Source organism: Nannizzia gypsea, genomic scaffold (assembly GCF_000150975.2).
Source record: "Nannizzia gypsea CBS 118893 supercont1.8 genomic scaffold, whole genome shotgun sequence".
Taxonomy (NCBI): domain Eukaryota; kingdom Fungi; phylum Ascomycota; class Eurotiomycetes; order Onygenales; family Arthrodermataceae; genus Nannizzia; species Nannizzia gypsea.
Genome location: NW_003345194.1, coordinates 301416 through 316910, shown reverse-complemented (window position 1 = coordinate 316910; position 15495 = coordinate 301416). Strand labels below are relative to the sequence as shown.

The window sequence follows — 15495 nt, the reverse complement described above, 5'->3', positions numbered from 1 at the left end:
CAATTTAATAGTAGGAACATGATTTAGAACGTATCTTGGTTAAGCTTGAATGAACAAAAATTATGTCGTACTAGTTAGTTACCTTAACTAGCTTCTTGGCATTAACTAGTTAACTATCAAGATGAAACTCCGAATTTGTTGATGTGGTAACTATTTAACTACATAGTCAAAATCGCATTCTATCCTAACACAAATATGTTCAAAACTCGAACACAGTTATCTCGAATACCTTCCAAGACCACCTTTTCCGCCGAATATTCCCTGTAGCGAATGCTCCAACATATATCTAGTTAGATCATTAACTTCTGCATTCGCTTTTCTCATGGCATCCTCAACCTCCTTTTCTTTTACATCCAGAACCTCACGAAGGCGCTGTATTTCCCCAAGTTCATTCTGAAACTGGGCCGCGATAATCTGTCTTCGGGATCCTAACGACCACATAAATACGCTCATTACCGCATGCACGTTGGAGAGCTGGAGTTCTCTGGTCTCATCACTGATTGCTCTCAGGAACCGAACGGCATTCTGCATCATATCGTCAAGCTTTTGAAGGCTCACCCGCTGACGATGGACGGCAATGTTCCGAAGCTCATACCCAGAGTGGATGATTTCTTGTATATTCGCATAGTCTGCTGTATTGAAGGCGCCGATAGGAATCTTATTGACGACTTTGCTCAAGGCCAAGGTCCATTTACTCAGCTCGATGGCCTCTGGGCAGTCCCACATTTCCTTTGATATTAGCTCAGGGGCCCATTTAAGCGCAAAGTCGAAGCATGCCTGCTCGAGCAGGGTCTGAGTTTTCGTCAGAATTAGATGTTGTACTTGGAATGGTGCATGAAAGAAATCTTTCGGGGTACTGTCGGAAGGAGCTTTGCTTGTAGTTTCATCTAGTTACTCAATTACTTAGTAAACATAACGTTTATAAGCGCTGAATATAGCTGTAGGGTTTATACTTTTAGAAGAAGGCTCGTCGAGGTTCACATCCACCAAACTTTCCTCTGTACCCTCACAAGGATCACCTTTGCCCAGCTCTTTCTTATCACAGCTCGGCTCCTCTGGGCTCGCAGGGTCTGATATTGTAGGATGAAGCAGGTTTGGGCTTGGGGAAACTTTGGCTGTAGGTTTAGAGGCGAAGGCATCGTCCGTTAACAGAGATTGCAAGATGTCCACAATTTTCTCCTGACCCAGTTCTGCAACCAAACCAGTATCAGGACATTTAAGAGACCCAATTCTCCTAATTATTGCCTTTTTCTTTCGAATTAATGCGTTTTCCCCGATGAAGAGTGACCGATATGCTTGCAACACCCTTTGTCTTTCGTCTTTGACAATTGCCATATTTTCAGGGGTAGAATTGGGTTTCGGTAATTCGATTGCGACAGTTTGGCCTCAGCAATGGTGAATGGCATATGCCAGGAAAATGTTAGGCAACTTGAGAGAAAACGGGCCTGGACTTATGTGGTATACTCTCGAATTTAAGTCAACAGCTTCCATGAGGTAAACAAGTTGTTCTAAAATGGCAAGTCATAAACAAACCCTCCAGCTCCAGCCATAGTGAGGCTTGCCTGTGGGAATGCGGCAAAGGGAATCTGAACAAGGAATGTACATAGAAGTTGCTGTGATGCTAATGGCTATGTAATGAGGCAGTGCTTATGACAAAGGACAACAGTTAGGCATCAATGTGTCAACGCCTTATAGCCATGTATTAACCCAGAGATATAGCCCCGGTGATGGGTGGAGGCCCCTAATTTTGTGGTCGAATGATACCATGCTATGTCAAGAGAGTTATTTCTTCTAGTATGAACTACCATTCAGGGAGGGAGACCGAAAAGTAGAAGCGGAAAAAGTAAAAAATAAAAATGAAAGAAATCAAAGAAAAAAGGAAAGAAGGGGAAAGAAGGGGAAAGAAGGGGAGAAAAGCTGCGGCAACCAGGAATATACGGTCATACAGACATGATGTCAAGCCACAACTCCTCTGTGTTTGTCTAGTGAGACAAGGCCTGATGCGCCATCCTCAGCCGGACGGATGTTTCGATACCGGCTGTTTAACCAAACCAGGTACCGCAGCAATATGCAAGCGGTAATAGTATTTTGAAATCAAGAGATAGTCAAAACTTGACTGCCGTTGAAGTTGGCTTGTTTTCAGCACCCCTGTACGGGGGGAAAGCTGGCAAACAAGGCCAGAACCTTGGCATAGAACATCAGGAGAGGCCATTGGACTGAATGTAGCGGGTTCGTACGGAATTGCGGCGTTATCCATTCCCATAAAAAGCTGCCTTGCCCTGTGACTGTGACTGTAACGAGCCTGCTCTACCTTCGGTGATGCCGGGGCTCAGCAGTGAGGTGTGGGAGATATACGCATGGGGTATGCTACCAATAATGCCGGCGAGAGATTTTTAATCACCCAGGGCAAAATGCTACTTGCATAGAACCGAATCGTACCTTCTAGACAATGGTGACGGTAAAAAAAAAATAAATAAAATAAAATAAGCAAACTAGACAGAAGTGGATATCAAACTGTAATGGAGGGCAGGCTCCAGTCATGGCAAAGAAAATCTGCATGTACGCCGCTTGCTCATCACCCAAAAAGACTGAGTGGCCGAGGATAATGGTGGGACTGAGACCGAGGGGAAAATCTGAGCACTGCTGCCTGGAGTATCATACCACATGAGCATGCATGAACGTCAGAGGCCGGCGGCCAGCGCCAACAGAGGCACTTTCATTGGTGATCGACGTGCAGGTAAAATCAGTAAAAATAAGATATGATGAATAATGGGAGGGCAAGAGATCAGGACCGAGGATAGCACGGCGTAGGTAGGCTATGCTGTTTCCCCGATCTTGGGAGTTTCCTGGGGGTGTATTGCCACCGGTAAATGAAATGGATGCATAGTCGCACCGTCACTGGAAGCCAGCGTAATGCAAGGCAGAGTTCCAGTATCTGAACGCCCTAGAGGCCGAAGAACGGCCTCATAAAAAAGGCGCGGTAACAAGTCATCGGGCGATGGAAGCATAGAATGTGGTCAGTGATACGGCACAAACGTTTGAAAAACCTGCACACCGAGTTGGAAGCTCTCTCCATGACGTTAATGGAGAAATTCTTCACTGCAAGGCTGATACGAAAACAAATATGAGATTTTGGTAGGGAGAAGTGTCTAGCTCAATCCCTCCGAAGTATACTCCCTACCCCCACACGAGTTGGGAGGCCAACTTCTGGTAGTCCTTTGTAAGTATCAAGGGTATTGTGTAGCAGCCCTCACTCTATAGACCATCTCAACAGAACTGTCCGCGGTCTCGCCGAGGAACGGTCCGTTGAACACGAAAAGTCTCCATACCGGCCTGGGGATCATTGCTTGTGCTGAGAAAAGTAGAGGGAAATTGAGGCGCAATGGCGACAGTGCACCCTCCATAGCAGGGCCCCTTGACCCGTATCTGTGGCTCTAGCCACCCCCTTGAACCCCTTGCCCACCTTTGTCGCAGAATGGTTGTCTGTCGATGTCCTGTATGGCCAACGTTGCTCGCTGTTTTTGTCGGTTTGACGTTGGGCGCTTAGAAAGAGGGAAAAAGCCATAAATAGACGTTTGTTTTGTTTGATTGTGTCATGTGACCGTACAAAAATAGAAACGGCTCTTTTCAACGTCAAACGTCAAAGAGTTGACATCGAGTAAGCCAAAACAACAGCCAACGCGAAGACGAAGCGAAGCGCGAGATGTTGGGAGCGAGGACGGGAGCGCTGACGGTCTCAGGGTTAAACGAGGGTGACACTAAGCCGTTTACGGCAAGCTTGGGGGTTCATCTCAGCTGGGGTGGTTCAGAGTGCTGGGAGGGCAGAGGCGGTGCAAGAACGGGAAAAGGGGGCCGTCACTGTCACCAGCCTCGCTCGCTCGTTTGTTGTTAGTTAGCCTGTGGCTCGAGTCAGATTTTGTTAGCTAACTACTTGAAACCCGGACTGGCAGCTTTGGCTCCCCGTGTGTGGCTTCGGCGCGACAGTAGCTCAGATACGGGTTGGGATGGGTTCTTTGCTGTGAGGGTCACCCACCAGGCTAGCTCCCACCAGCCTCATCCATCGCGAGTTGTGGCTTTTGACGCTAAAAGAAAGGCAGACCGAGCAGCCTTGAGCCTCAAAATGCTCGGGCGTGGGCATAAGCGAGTTAGCAAAGTGTATTTGCAAAGTGACTCAAGCAGGCGATTTGCGCTGCCTGGTCATCACCCCCTCCGAAAGTATGAGTGGTCATCTGAGCGAGTGGAAAGGGGGAGCCTATCTTACTCAATATCTAGCTAGGGGAGCGAATACTCGATATATTTCCAACACTACTATTGGGCAATGCTGGTCACCCCCATGCACCAAACAAGCAAGAAAAACAGAGAGAGGCCATGCAAGTTAGTGTTCCCGGGCTCTGCGTCATCCAGCTATCGAATCTGCACACGACAAGATACATACTCTAGTTGTGACCTTGGTGCTTGCTTGTTTGTATGATCATAACAGCGGATATGACAGTGAAGGGCCAGCGAGTCTATAGAAGCATACAGAGTATTTCGAGGCACAAGACCTTCCTTATTTGGAGGGGAAAACGCCTTGGAGGGGGTAGAGGGTTCTATTGCATCACAGATCTTATCAAAAGCGATACCCAGAGAGTGGCGATAAGGACAACCTCTGCACCAACACCCGTCGGCACCTGCTTTGAGTCTAGCGTCCATGCAATGGAATGTTCCGCCTTGCATATCCCAGCTGCTGCGGACACATCCTCAAGCAAAAGAAGGTGTGAGGGTTTAGGCATCCACCTTTAACCCTTGGCTGATTCTCATTAGTAATAATAGGCACCAGGAAGACGGGTACCCACGATTGGCTAAGCCTCACTCCGCAGCGCTGTTATTGGGTGCGAGCTACAGCCAAGCTGCATCCTACGATCTCGTAAAATAGGGTTGCCCAGCGCGGATACTTACAGGAGGCTTGGCTCGAAAGTCTAAGCGGGTCCGAGCTTTTGAGTTGCTGAGTCGAAGATACAATCTCGAGCTGGTTATTTGCTCATCAGGCCCCCCTTGGAATATAAAAAGGCTGCCATACCCCTCCTTCGTGGATAATTATTTTACCACATCATCAAACAATAATAACAGCAACAACCGATACACATTACTTGCTGGCTCTAGCAACGCTACATCTGCTCTACACCAACAAATCTACAAGCCATCATCAACACTTACCAACACCAGCGCGATGCCTTCGATCACCTCCCCATCCGGGCCCCCAGCTATCTTCAGCCATCGCCGTATGCCCATTACCCAGGAATATCATGTCATGGACCGATACGCTGGACACGCTTCCCGCTGCAGAATCTGTGCAAACCCAGTTGATGCCATCATCAAGGGAGGAAACCTTTGTGACCGTGGTATTCGACATGCACACAACTTCATCCTCTGCATCCGGAGCCACGAGGGGAAAGCCTTTGCTGCCGCCGATATCGAGTTCACGCCGAAGGAGATAGACATCCCACTAGAGTTCAGCGTTATTAGTGACCTTCTTCGCGCCCTTGACCTAGGTCTCCTGGCCAAACTTCAGAAACCGCAACCGGTAGTCATCAACACCACAAACCACACCCGCTCCTCCCGAGAAGACAATACTCCATCTAGCCCTGTCTCGCCGCCTGCATCACTACCCGAGCGTTCAAGCAGTACAGTAGTGGTTGTCTCTTCCCGTAAGGGCAAAGAGTCATCTCGTGATGACCTTTCCTTTTCTCGCCGTGGGACCCTCTATCCTAATGAGACCTCTAGTCAGCCTGTCACTCGCACGTTCCACTCCACTTCCAAGTCAGGAGTCAGAGTCCCATCTACATACCTATCGTGAAGAATAGCTCAGCCCAGTCATTTCAACCTAAACGCTACCTACGATAGATCACTATACTGCAACCCACCAGGCCAAATGCGCCGTCACAGTGCTTCTATTAGGGCCTCAAAGTGCCTCTGTCTTCAGGCAGCCTCCTTCAGGCTTGAAGACACACACTCCCACTTTGCTGGTCGTACTATGATCATAAACCCCACAGCATTCAGCCGTTTCACACATAAGAATGTGTGCGTGCTAGAACTATGCGTCACTTATCCCGCCGCCCATTTATGGCTGGCTTACTACCCGTTGTATTCCTATTTACTTCCTATTAGGTTTTGGGAGATGCCACCAGGGCAAAAAGGGGGGGAATTTAAGTTTTTCCCATATTCTCTTAAAATATCTACTCGGTTATCTACAGAACGGATATTGTATGATATTGAGATATTGATAGTGCAGGGCTTTACCTTTTTTTTCTTTTGTTTTTGGGAGGGGCATCGAAACATGAATAAGTGTTGGAGTTGTCAGTCATTGATATTTTCAATTGAGTATATCAAACAAACCAATCAGAATTTTTGCGAAGTCTGGTCCAGCAATTGTCAATCCTAATACTTCTATAAGATTTCAGGTATTGTATATACATGACTTGGCGGTAAGTCTCTCATTACCGGTTATCGCCGCATAAATGTCAAAAGTTGAGCCAGTCGCCCTAATCTCTAGAACGGCGACTTTTTCACTTGAATTAGAGGGCGTATTTTGGTGAGCAAAGGCTCAAAGGGATAGATTAATCTTGATATGGGCACTTGGTGTAGCTTCGATATCTCTCCGGTTGCAGATTACAGCCATATATTCTAATTATGAATAACGCTTTATATCCGATGAAGAAACGCAATAGGGAAAAGAATCTTTTGGGGTGGGTGAGAACGAGAAAGTAGAGCCACATCTCATTATTGGTAATTAAGCGTTAAGCGCTAAGCGCCACACGCACAAGCGCGAGATGAGTAATTCCTGCTTAGTCACATGATTAATGCTATCAGCTTTTTTTCCTTCAACATCCATCCAAGTCGCAACTTGAGTTGACTGACAACCAGCTTCACTGTTTCCGTTCTACACACCATGGCTAAGAAAGGTTAGTTACCCATTGGCTTGTGGTCCTCTCATGTTCTCATCACCAAGTGATATGTAATTGCTAATTTGTCCCTCGGTATAGCTAAATCTCGAACCATCGCCGTCAGGCTTATCTCCATGGCAATGACCGGCTACTACAAGACATTCACAAGACCAAGAGCAAGCCGTCCTCTCAGCATGCTGAAATACGATCCTGTGGTCAAGAAACAAGTGTTATTTTTGGAAGCGAAACGGCGGAAATAGAACTTACGCAACTTTATATCTGAACTGTTGATATGGAAACCTACGCAAGGACCGGTTAACTGTCGACCGAATTGACGGACTCTCAACTTCCTTCTATCACGAATGGCCATTTGGAGAGATAAATTTACCCACCAACGACATCATTTGCGACAATCTACCCTTACGGGGTCATAGAGAAGACAACCGAGACCGGGCGTTACTGTGACGAATACCCTGTATATTATGGACATCTTTTTTTTTCTTTTTCGAGACATTGTTACCTTTACTCTTATTATTATCATCAAACGCAGTTGGGATACTGTTAAATCAAGCTCCTACTTGGCCTCCCTAGCATTATTACAGCGTTTCATTCACTTCAAGGGTGTTTTTGACAACCAAAGTATTTGCGTGTGAATTCCAGTATACTAATATTACCAACGAAGTCGCGCCGGCATATCAGAAGAGGCGAAGCTGATATTATTGTATCATATTGTTAACTAAACATAGTACCTAACAGTAGATCATGGTTCTCAATTATATAGCTATTCTGTTATGACGTTCGTGTAGATACGTTGCCACAAATCAGTGGAAAGCGTATTTATGACCAAACCTATTGTTGAATGTTTCCTCTGCTCTATCATTAGCGTTGTTGAACATAGGAAAGCACAAATACAGATTCTTACTTACCTCTGCGTCTCTTTCTTCTGTGAACGCTCGATTGTGACATGAAAGTATCCACGGACTGATTGACCGTCCAGGTGGTGCTGCCTTGCTGACTCGTGATCACAGATAGCGAAGGACTTGGAGTTGGCTGAGGGTCAAAGAATCTAGATGAGATACGAGATTGACGTCTTGGAGCAGTGGATATAATTGTCGACCGTTTCTTTTTCTTATCCCTGGAAGGAGTTTGGAAGTGTGTTGTTGTGCGCTTGGAGGACGGTGATGCCGTTGGCTGGTTTTCTTTGAGAATCCCTTTCGACGAAGCTGAAGCATCTTCATTTTTGATGCAAGCATCATTAAAACTATTAGGATTGGTAACAGGTTGAGCACTATCGAGTGTGGGCCCTGGCTTATCACTGGCAGACCTATCATAGCGCTCTGAAAGAACTGCATTTTCAGCCTTGAGCGCAGCATTTTCAACTTTGGCGTCAGAGATTTCCTGTTTCAAGACAGTATTTTCTGCTTGGGCAATTGTTTTTTCTGCCTCAATAGTAGCCTTGGAGGCTTTGAGTTCTGTAACTTCTTTCTCTTGCACCGCTTTCTCTGTTCGGATGTCTGAATTCTCTTTCTCGAGGACATCCATCTGGACTTTGGTATCTGCGAGCCTTTGCTGTAGAGATGCATTTTCTTCTTGGTTAGCTGTATTAGTCTGTTGTAAAATAGCAGTCTCCTGCTTTAGAGCTACGTGTTCTCCACTAATGGCCATGTTGGTGAGCTTTAAAGTTGAATTTTCTTGCTTCAATATCGAATACTCATCTTGCAGAGCTTGAAGTTTCTGTTGCATGTTCTCTTTCTCACCCACTTGTGAAGTTTGCTGCTGCTTAAGCGCAGAAAGCGCTTGTTCATGAGCAATTAAGATAGCCTCACACTCCTCTTCAACATCTTTAATCCTTTGTTGATATGTAACAACCTAAGTAGTTATCAGTAAGGTATGAAATACGGGGAGTATTTAATGACCTTAAACATACCGTAGCCTGTAGCTCCGCGTTTTTTGATTTATTTTCTGCCTTCGAAGACTGTCAGCCTGGGAGTTTAGGGAGAAAGAGCCTTATACATACCAACGCTAACTTTGCAGTCTCGAGCTCCCCTTTTCCCTTTGCTGCATCCGCTTCAGCCTGCTGCTTTTCTCTAGTAAGTATATGCCTTTCTTGTTCAAACCGAGCACGTTCTTGGTCTTTCGACATCAAGCTTGCCCTAGAAAGTTCCTCTCGTATCCTCTTCTCTGCCTCCCTGGAGTTTTGCTCGAGGGTTGATTTATCACACTCAATATTGCGAGCGAGGACCTTTGCTTCCTCAACAGCTTGGTTCTTCTCGGCCAGTAGCTTCTCTATATCCTTGAATTGGGACTCTTTTGATTTCAAGAGCGATTTGAGTGCTTCTTCCTCGGCAGTAAACTGGTGAATAATTCCAGTGAGTTGAGCCTTATACCGGCTGATATTCTTTCCCAAACCTTTGCTACTTTCGGTGAGATAGTTTAGATTATCATGCATCTGGTCCTTCTCCACGTTCAGTGAAACTTGTTCTTTTCGAATGGCCTGATACTCCTTGAGAAGTCTCTCCTGGTGGTCTGCAATCCCAGCCATGAGACCCCTTATCTTTCCGAATTTAAATTTCCATCGCTCAACAGACTGCCTTTGAGCAGTTTTCTCCTTTTGCTGCTCTTTGTACTGACGCTCTAACTCGCTTAGCCGAGCTGTAAGCTGCTTGTTGTTCTCATCTGCAGTATGCAGGCTTGCTTTTAACTCATCTCTCAGCTTTGAAGCAGCTATCTCAGCCTCTTCCCGCCTCTTCAACTTTTGTATTAGCAGTTTGAATAATTCATCTTCGGTAGCTTGTTGGATATTAATAGGAACAACTCCTTCTGTGTTCTTGGATAAATTTGGCTGTGGTATGTCTTGAGGATGTTGCACTATTTCTAAGGCTGATTTGGGGGGTGTAATCCTTTCTAATGAAGGGGATGCAGTTCTAGCCCGCTCAGGAGATTTGGTCTCCGCTCTGCTTACTGGGTTGACATCCACTACGGTGACCAACCCATCCTGTAGTTTTGTATTTTGCGGCAGTGCTATTTCGTCATCTACCCTACTGAAATGAGAATCAGTACGAGGACAAGCCAATTGACAAGTAGGAGCGTATTGATACTACCCTTGAGATACAGCTTTATCCTCCTCACTGGTAGCCCGAGAGGACCTAGACTGCGGGTGTGAAGTGAAGGCCCTCCTTGGGAGCGTAGGCCTCGCAAAATGGAAACCAGCGCCCTGCCCCCCAGAGCTAGGTGGCCTAGCAACAAAGGAGACACAGCTGTCTTTGGCAGCAGCGGCAGGCAGCTCAACAGTACACTCCTTGAGTATCTTCTTCGAGGTGGGGGAGAGCCCATCATCATGCATAGCAGATTCCGCCATGGTGCCGCTGGTCGGTATCTTGAAGATGTGAAGTCGAACAGACGAAGTTGATGTTTTCCCTTTTCGGCCACCCCAGGTCACGGGGTTATCCCGAGTTCACAAACCAACCTCCAACTTCATTCGATCAATCCAACATATACTCCAGATAACATATATAACGGGGAACATGGACTCCTGGGCTCTAGTTGCAATAGATACCTGGGTATAAGCTATGGATGCTGGTGGAACTGGGGACATTGTCCTGTTGGCCTGAAACCTTCGCAAGCCTTGGAGTGCTCCCAATACGATTGAATATATTAACCAAAACCTAAGAAGAGGTAACCAGCAGTATGAAGTACTCCGTAAGCTTGACAAGAACTCATGGAACGTCCAAATATTCAATTTCGGGTACCTTTCTAACAAAGTTATAGGGATCACGGACAAGGTAGACTTCGGTGAAGGGATTTCCCCAGGTAACTAGTTAGCGAGTTAAATGCTGTCAAGCCCGAAGGATTTAGTTGGATCCCGCACAGGGACGCTTGGTAGAAACAAACCAACCAGAAGCCGGCAAGAACGAGAAAGGCTCCATTCGCTCGCAGCAGTGAAACACGTCTGGTTGGCTTGCCTTTAAAGGCTGGAAAAAACAGCTGCACTCATTCGAACCAGCTAGCTTCGCTCGTCTATTTACCATTGCGCCATCTTCTCACTGCCCTGCAAGACCTTACACAGGATGGCTGTGGCTGTGAACTCGCCTATTATCACCTTGTCACGGATCCCATGATGAGGTTGCAGAGGCCCCTGGTCGCCTTTAAATAAGGCTGAAGGTACGGAGCAGTATAGTTAATGATGACAGGCCTGTTTTAGCCCTGTTTGTTCGAGCTGGGTCTACTCGGTAATCTCTGGTGTCCGATTGTTTGCGGACAAAAGAGTCAGCCCAAACAGTTCAGGGACAGTTACAGCTCCTTTGTTTGTCTTAGGAATTGCTGTAACTCACTAAATCCCGCTGCCTCTCTGTGCTCGACACTTCTCTTTTCCTTCGTGTCTTTGTCTTTTTCTATGTTGAGAGCGTAGATATCTTTACGGGGTATCAGAATCGCCCAGAACTCTGTGCAAATGGAACCACGGCGAGACTCGGATTTCGATCATATCTTCCTCCATCCGACTGCAAACAACCGCTATCGTGGAGGAGACTCAATTGCTCTGTCGTCGCGGAATAATGCAGCATATCGCCGGCTATCCTCTGAAGAGCCATATCTCCACCCGTCTGAGGCATACGGCTCGCCAAATCCCACCACTCCTCCAACTTATCGAGATGAATCCATCAGAGGGTTTGGACTAGGGATTGGCCAGCCCGGGAACAGGCCTGTGGGTGGAATGGGAGAAGAGGCAGACTTGGGCTACCATCCAGCACATCACGCAAGGAATTTCAGCCAGTCTTCGCTGCTGAGAGAAGGCGCAAATACTTCTCCAGACTTCTCTACAGCATACAATCGCCCATCGCCTTCTATAAATTCATCCTTTCAGTCTGATGGGTCTGATCCTAATACAGTTCGTATACTTGAGCCAGGAAATGGACGGGAATATGGTATGTTGACCGCCTGGAAAACCCTTTGTTATGTAAAACTACGGAGTATTCTAATGAATAATTATCTTTTCCATAGACCGTCCTAGGCGTGTGAAGTGTCCAACACGGAGACATGTTGTTCAGCGGCGAACGGCATGGCTATCAATCACTATATTAGCGCTGGCGTTCTATTCAACAGCATTTTCTGCGATATACTTTGTCGTTGCTTGCATGAAACCGCATTATGGGAACAAGATCGGAGGCAAGGGGGGCCTTGCGCCGTCAACAGCGACTTTGTTAAGCGCCTTGTTTGCAAAGACAATTGAGTTATCATTTGTCACCGTTTTCGTTGCTTTCCTAGGTCAGGTGCTCAGCCGAAAAGCCTTAGGCAAAAATGCAGGAGGAATTACAATTGCCGATATGTCGATGCGCACATGGGTCATGCAGCCGGGAACCCTAATCACCCACTGGGAAAACGTCAAACATTCGGCTCTTACCTTACTGGGGATTATTGCAATGACAACGACCTTTGTTGCTATGTTTTATACCACTGCCGCCGAGGCATTAGTCTCACCAAGACTCACGGCTGGCATCCCTGAGACAAGGGAGCTTACGGGAGAGGTCAAAACTAAGTTTGCTAACGCCTCATACTTATTCAGTAATTGTCAAAGCCCTGTGCCACTGGCTGTTGACCCAGAAAATCGAGGCTCAACATGCATGCAGATTGCGTTTTCCGGGAGAACGTTTCATAACTACGAGCAGTATCTGGGGAATTGGACTGAATTTAGTGCTACTCAAGGCTCAACCGACATGCTTCTTCGTCCTCCACCAAGTGGTACCTGGTACGACAACACAACCGTGAAAGGAAGCTGGATCGAGCCTTACAATATGACCGACTTGTCTATCAAATGGGGTCGGATGGTTGTCAACGTCACAGCAGCAATGCCGCACGCTGGCGTATTTTCAGCAGCCAGGCAGCCCCAGAACAACATCCGCTTACCAGAGGATCTTGGAGACCAAGGAGGTTTTAACATCAAAGCCGCTGTCCCATCACCCATTGTCAACGTGGTTTGCGCCGGCATGACAGAGGAAGAGCTAGCTCCCATTATCTATACCAAATGGCCCCATCCCAACTTTGAATTTAATGCTTCTACCTGGCTTATGAACCAAACATCGGACATGCCCAATTACCCGGATTGGTTGAACGCTACGGTGGTCGATGACATTTTTGAATTTGGCGAGAAGTTTGGTGACAGGGGCCAAAGACCACCTATATTCCCCAAGATACCAGTAGAATATAATACGATTATTAACGTGACAGGGAGGTTTGAAACGCACTCAATCTACCTCCTAGGAACATCCCCTCCATCGATATATCCACCTCATTATTTGTGCCAGTTGAAGGGAGGGCTGACACCTCAATGCCTAACAAAATACGAAGCGGCTTCCAGCGGAGGCGTACTCTATTCCCAATGCGGTAGCGCTGCTGACTCAATGACGTACCAATCACTTGCCCCCGATGCACCTCGAATTGTGATCGATAAAGACTGGAAGAATGTTGCCGAGGAATGGGCCAGGTCAATTGCCCTGAACACGGGCCTTTCTGACGGCTATGGGAGCAATGCCCGTCTGCTATCGCAACTAATACCCAACTCGGACATCAAGACAAATATCTCATCCTTGAATCCGCATCTGCCCTCTGTTGCCGAAGCCCTAGCGGAAATGGCCAGCGCGCTTCTATTACTTGGGACACAGGACGCTACCTTCGATATTAGTAAGAAATTTGCTGATGCGCGAATGGCGGGCCAGAACGAGTCTGTTTATGAACGGTTTCATGCAACAATATGGGCGTCAGACTATGCCTCGGGAGCGAATTCCCCACCATGGCAGAATGTGTTTTATGCTGTGCTAGCACTCGTCCTGGTTACAAACCTCATTTGTTCAGTTTACTTGTACCTGGCCTTCAGAGGTGTGCAATTGACAGATTTCACTGAACCTCAAAACACCTTGGCCCTGGCCCTTAATAGCCCACCTAGCATCCATGTCAGTGGAGCTTGTGGTGCTGGGCCAGAAGGCAAACAGCTTACCCAGCGATGGATGATTTCTATGGACGAAAAGGAAGAACACTATTACATGATCAGTGCAGAAGAAGCAGAAGCAGAAGAAGCCAGGCTTCGGCAGAGAGGGCCCTATAATCATGATTCGATCGATGACGATAATATTGCTCATATGAAACATGCGGTCAGCCCGAAAGTATCGGAGTATCGGAGGATTTCACGCGCAAGCAGCTCCATTTCATTACTAGCATAAACTATTATTGGTTTAGCGCATGGCTTTCACGGAGTTGATGAGTTGACTACATTGGATGGGGTATTTTCTTTCATTAGGTGCATTAATTATTTGGATATTTGCATCGGCGGCTTCTTGATTTATATATATATATATATATAGTGGGTGTCTGGAAGCGCTATCAAGCATATGGATTGTAATTTACAGTGGAATAAGGTCAGATTATAATGATAAATATTGTAGTCTTACATGCAATGCGTAAAGATGGTATCAAACGAACTGAAAGCAAAAGTAGTAACAGTGATCCACACAGCAGCAGCTCAACACCTGTACCCTGGACAAAACCCCTTGGAAGAAAAGCATAAACTAGGCTTCATGTCATGATATAATTTTCTGTTAGTATGACCAAACAGCCAACTTCCGTCATCTCCCATTTTTGGACGAGAGAAGCTTGGAGAAATTAAAGTTCGACTGGCCACTCCGTCCTTTCTCTTCCTCAGCCATACGTGGGTACTTATCGCTTGATTGTGTCGGACGGTTTTGATATTGAGACATCGGATTTTTGGGCTGTAGTGAAGACTTTGGTTGTCGCGATGCCACGGCCCTAGCCCCAGCGGGAGTCATTGGGTATTGAGCCCGGCTTCTGAATGTAGGGGTCATTGGAGATTTGATAGACTCGGCGACTTTGCGGACAGAGTACCGCATTGTTTCTCTCATCGTCCATTGTCTTCGTTTTGCTTGGTAGAATAAGATGCCAGTGGTTACTAGGAAGGGTTAGTAGTATGCACCAGGAAATGCTCCTATACAAAGACTTAGACGTACTTCCAATGATAACAACTATTACCACCACGATGATGATTGCTATCAGGCCGCCTTTTGGTATCCTGATTGACCCATGATCTGCTCCAGACGAGCCCGTGGACCCATTTGAACCAGCGTCCCCAAGGCTTCCAGGAACGACTCCCTCATAATCGGTTGAATCAGGCTGCGGTGATGGAGCTGCTGCGGTGAGCTGCGATTTCAGCAGCGAAAATAGCGTCAGGGGTAGTATGTTAAGGCGAAGTAGGGACGAGCCTGCCATCTCTGCGTTCCTGGCTTGGTGAATTTCTTCCACGCCAAACGGTATTTATGGGTAGAGCAGAAGCTAGGGTGAGCTATAGAGTGATCAGGTAAAGACAGTATATAGCAGCACCCTTGCTCAATTTGCTTGCTGAAAGTAGTTTGCTAGTTAAATAATCAACTCGTTGTGACTTCAAGGATTTTAGAGGGTATACGGAGTAAAGACGGGCGATACATCGTCTATATAGAAGAAGCCGTAGCGACGCCCCGCAGCCATAACGTCTAAAGCACAGAGGCGTAGAGGATCCTGTCCCCTCTTGCAG

General features: G+C 46.8%; 6 protein-coding genes across 6 annotated transcripts; 3 read left to right on the top strand and 3 right to left on the bottom strand.

Annotated features, from left to right (window-relative positions):
- Positions 1 to 216: 216 nt before the first annotated feature.
- MGYG_07964 (hypothetical protein) lies at positions 217 to 1335 on the bottom strand (the record flags this gene model as incomplete). Its single annotated transcript, XM_003169748.1, has 2 exons — positions 217 to 887; positions 954 to 1335. The coding sequence occupies 2 exons, from the start codon at positions 1333 to 1335 to the stop codon at positions 217 to 219; spliced, it is 1053 nt and encodes a 350-aa protein (XP_003169796.1).
- Positions 1336 to 3489: 2154 nt separating this feature from the next.
- MGYG_07963 (hypothetical protein) lies at positions 3490 to 4440 on the top strand (the record flags this gene model as incomplete). The annotated part of the gene is made up of 4 exons (XM_003169747.1): positions 3490 to 3496; positions 3741 to 3887; positions 3951 to 4144; positions 4273 to 4440. The coding sequence occupies 4 exons, from the start codon at positions 3490 to 3492 to the stop codon at positions 4438 to 4440; spliced, it is 516 nt and encodes a 171-aa protein (XP_003169795.1).
- Positions 4441 to 5209: 769 nt separating this feature from the next.
- MGYG_07962 (hypothetical protein) lies at positions 5210 to 5836 on the top strand (the record flags this gene model as incomplete). Its single annotated transcript, XM_003169746.1, has 1 exon — positions 5210 to 5836. One exon carries the CDS (start codon positions 5210 to 5212, stop codon positions 5834 to 5836), a length of 627 nt encoding a protein of 208 aa, XP_003169794.1.
- Positions 5837 to 7744: 1908 nt separating this feature from the next.
- MGYG_07960 (hypothetical protein) lies at positions 7745 to 10281 on the bottom strand (the record flags this gene model as incomplete). Its single annotated transcript, XM_003169745.1, has 5 exons — positions 7745 to 7791; positions 7850 to 8792; positions 8851 to 8889; positions 8941 to 9961; positions 10025 to 10281. The coding sequence occupies 5 exons, from the start codon at positions 10279 to 10281 to the stop codon at positions 7745 to 7747; spliced, it is 2307 nt and encodes a 768-aa protein (XP_003169793.1).
- Positions 10282 to 11373: 1092 nt separating this feature from the next.
- MGYG_07959 (hypothetical protein) lies at positions 11374 to 14134 on the top strand (the record flags this gene model as incomplete). Its single annotated transcript, XM_003169744.1, has 2 exons — positions 11374 to 11845; positions 11922 to 14134. The coding sequence occupies 2 exons, from the start codon at positions 11374 to 11376 to the stop codon at positions 14132 to 14134; spliced, it is 2685 nt and encodes an 894-aa protein (XP_003169792.1).
- A 402-nt stretch (positions 14135 to 14536) lies between these two features.
- MGYG_07958 (hypothetical protein) lies at positions 14537 to 15194 on the bottom strand (the record flags this gene model as incomplete). Its single annotated transcript, XM_003169743.1, has 2 exons — positions 14537 to 14877; positions 14936 to 15194. The coding sequence occupies 2 exons, from the start codon at positions 15192 to 15194 to the stop codon at positions 14537 to 14539; spliced, it is 600 nt and encodes a 199-aa protein (XP_003169791.1).
- Positions 15195 to 15495: the final 301 nt, after the last annotated feature.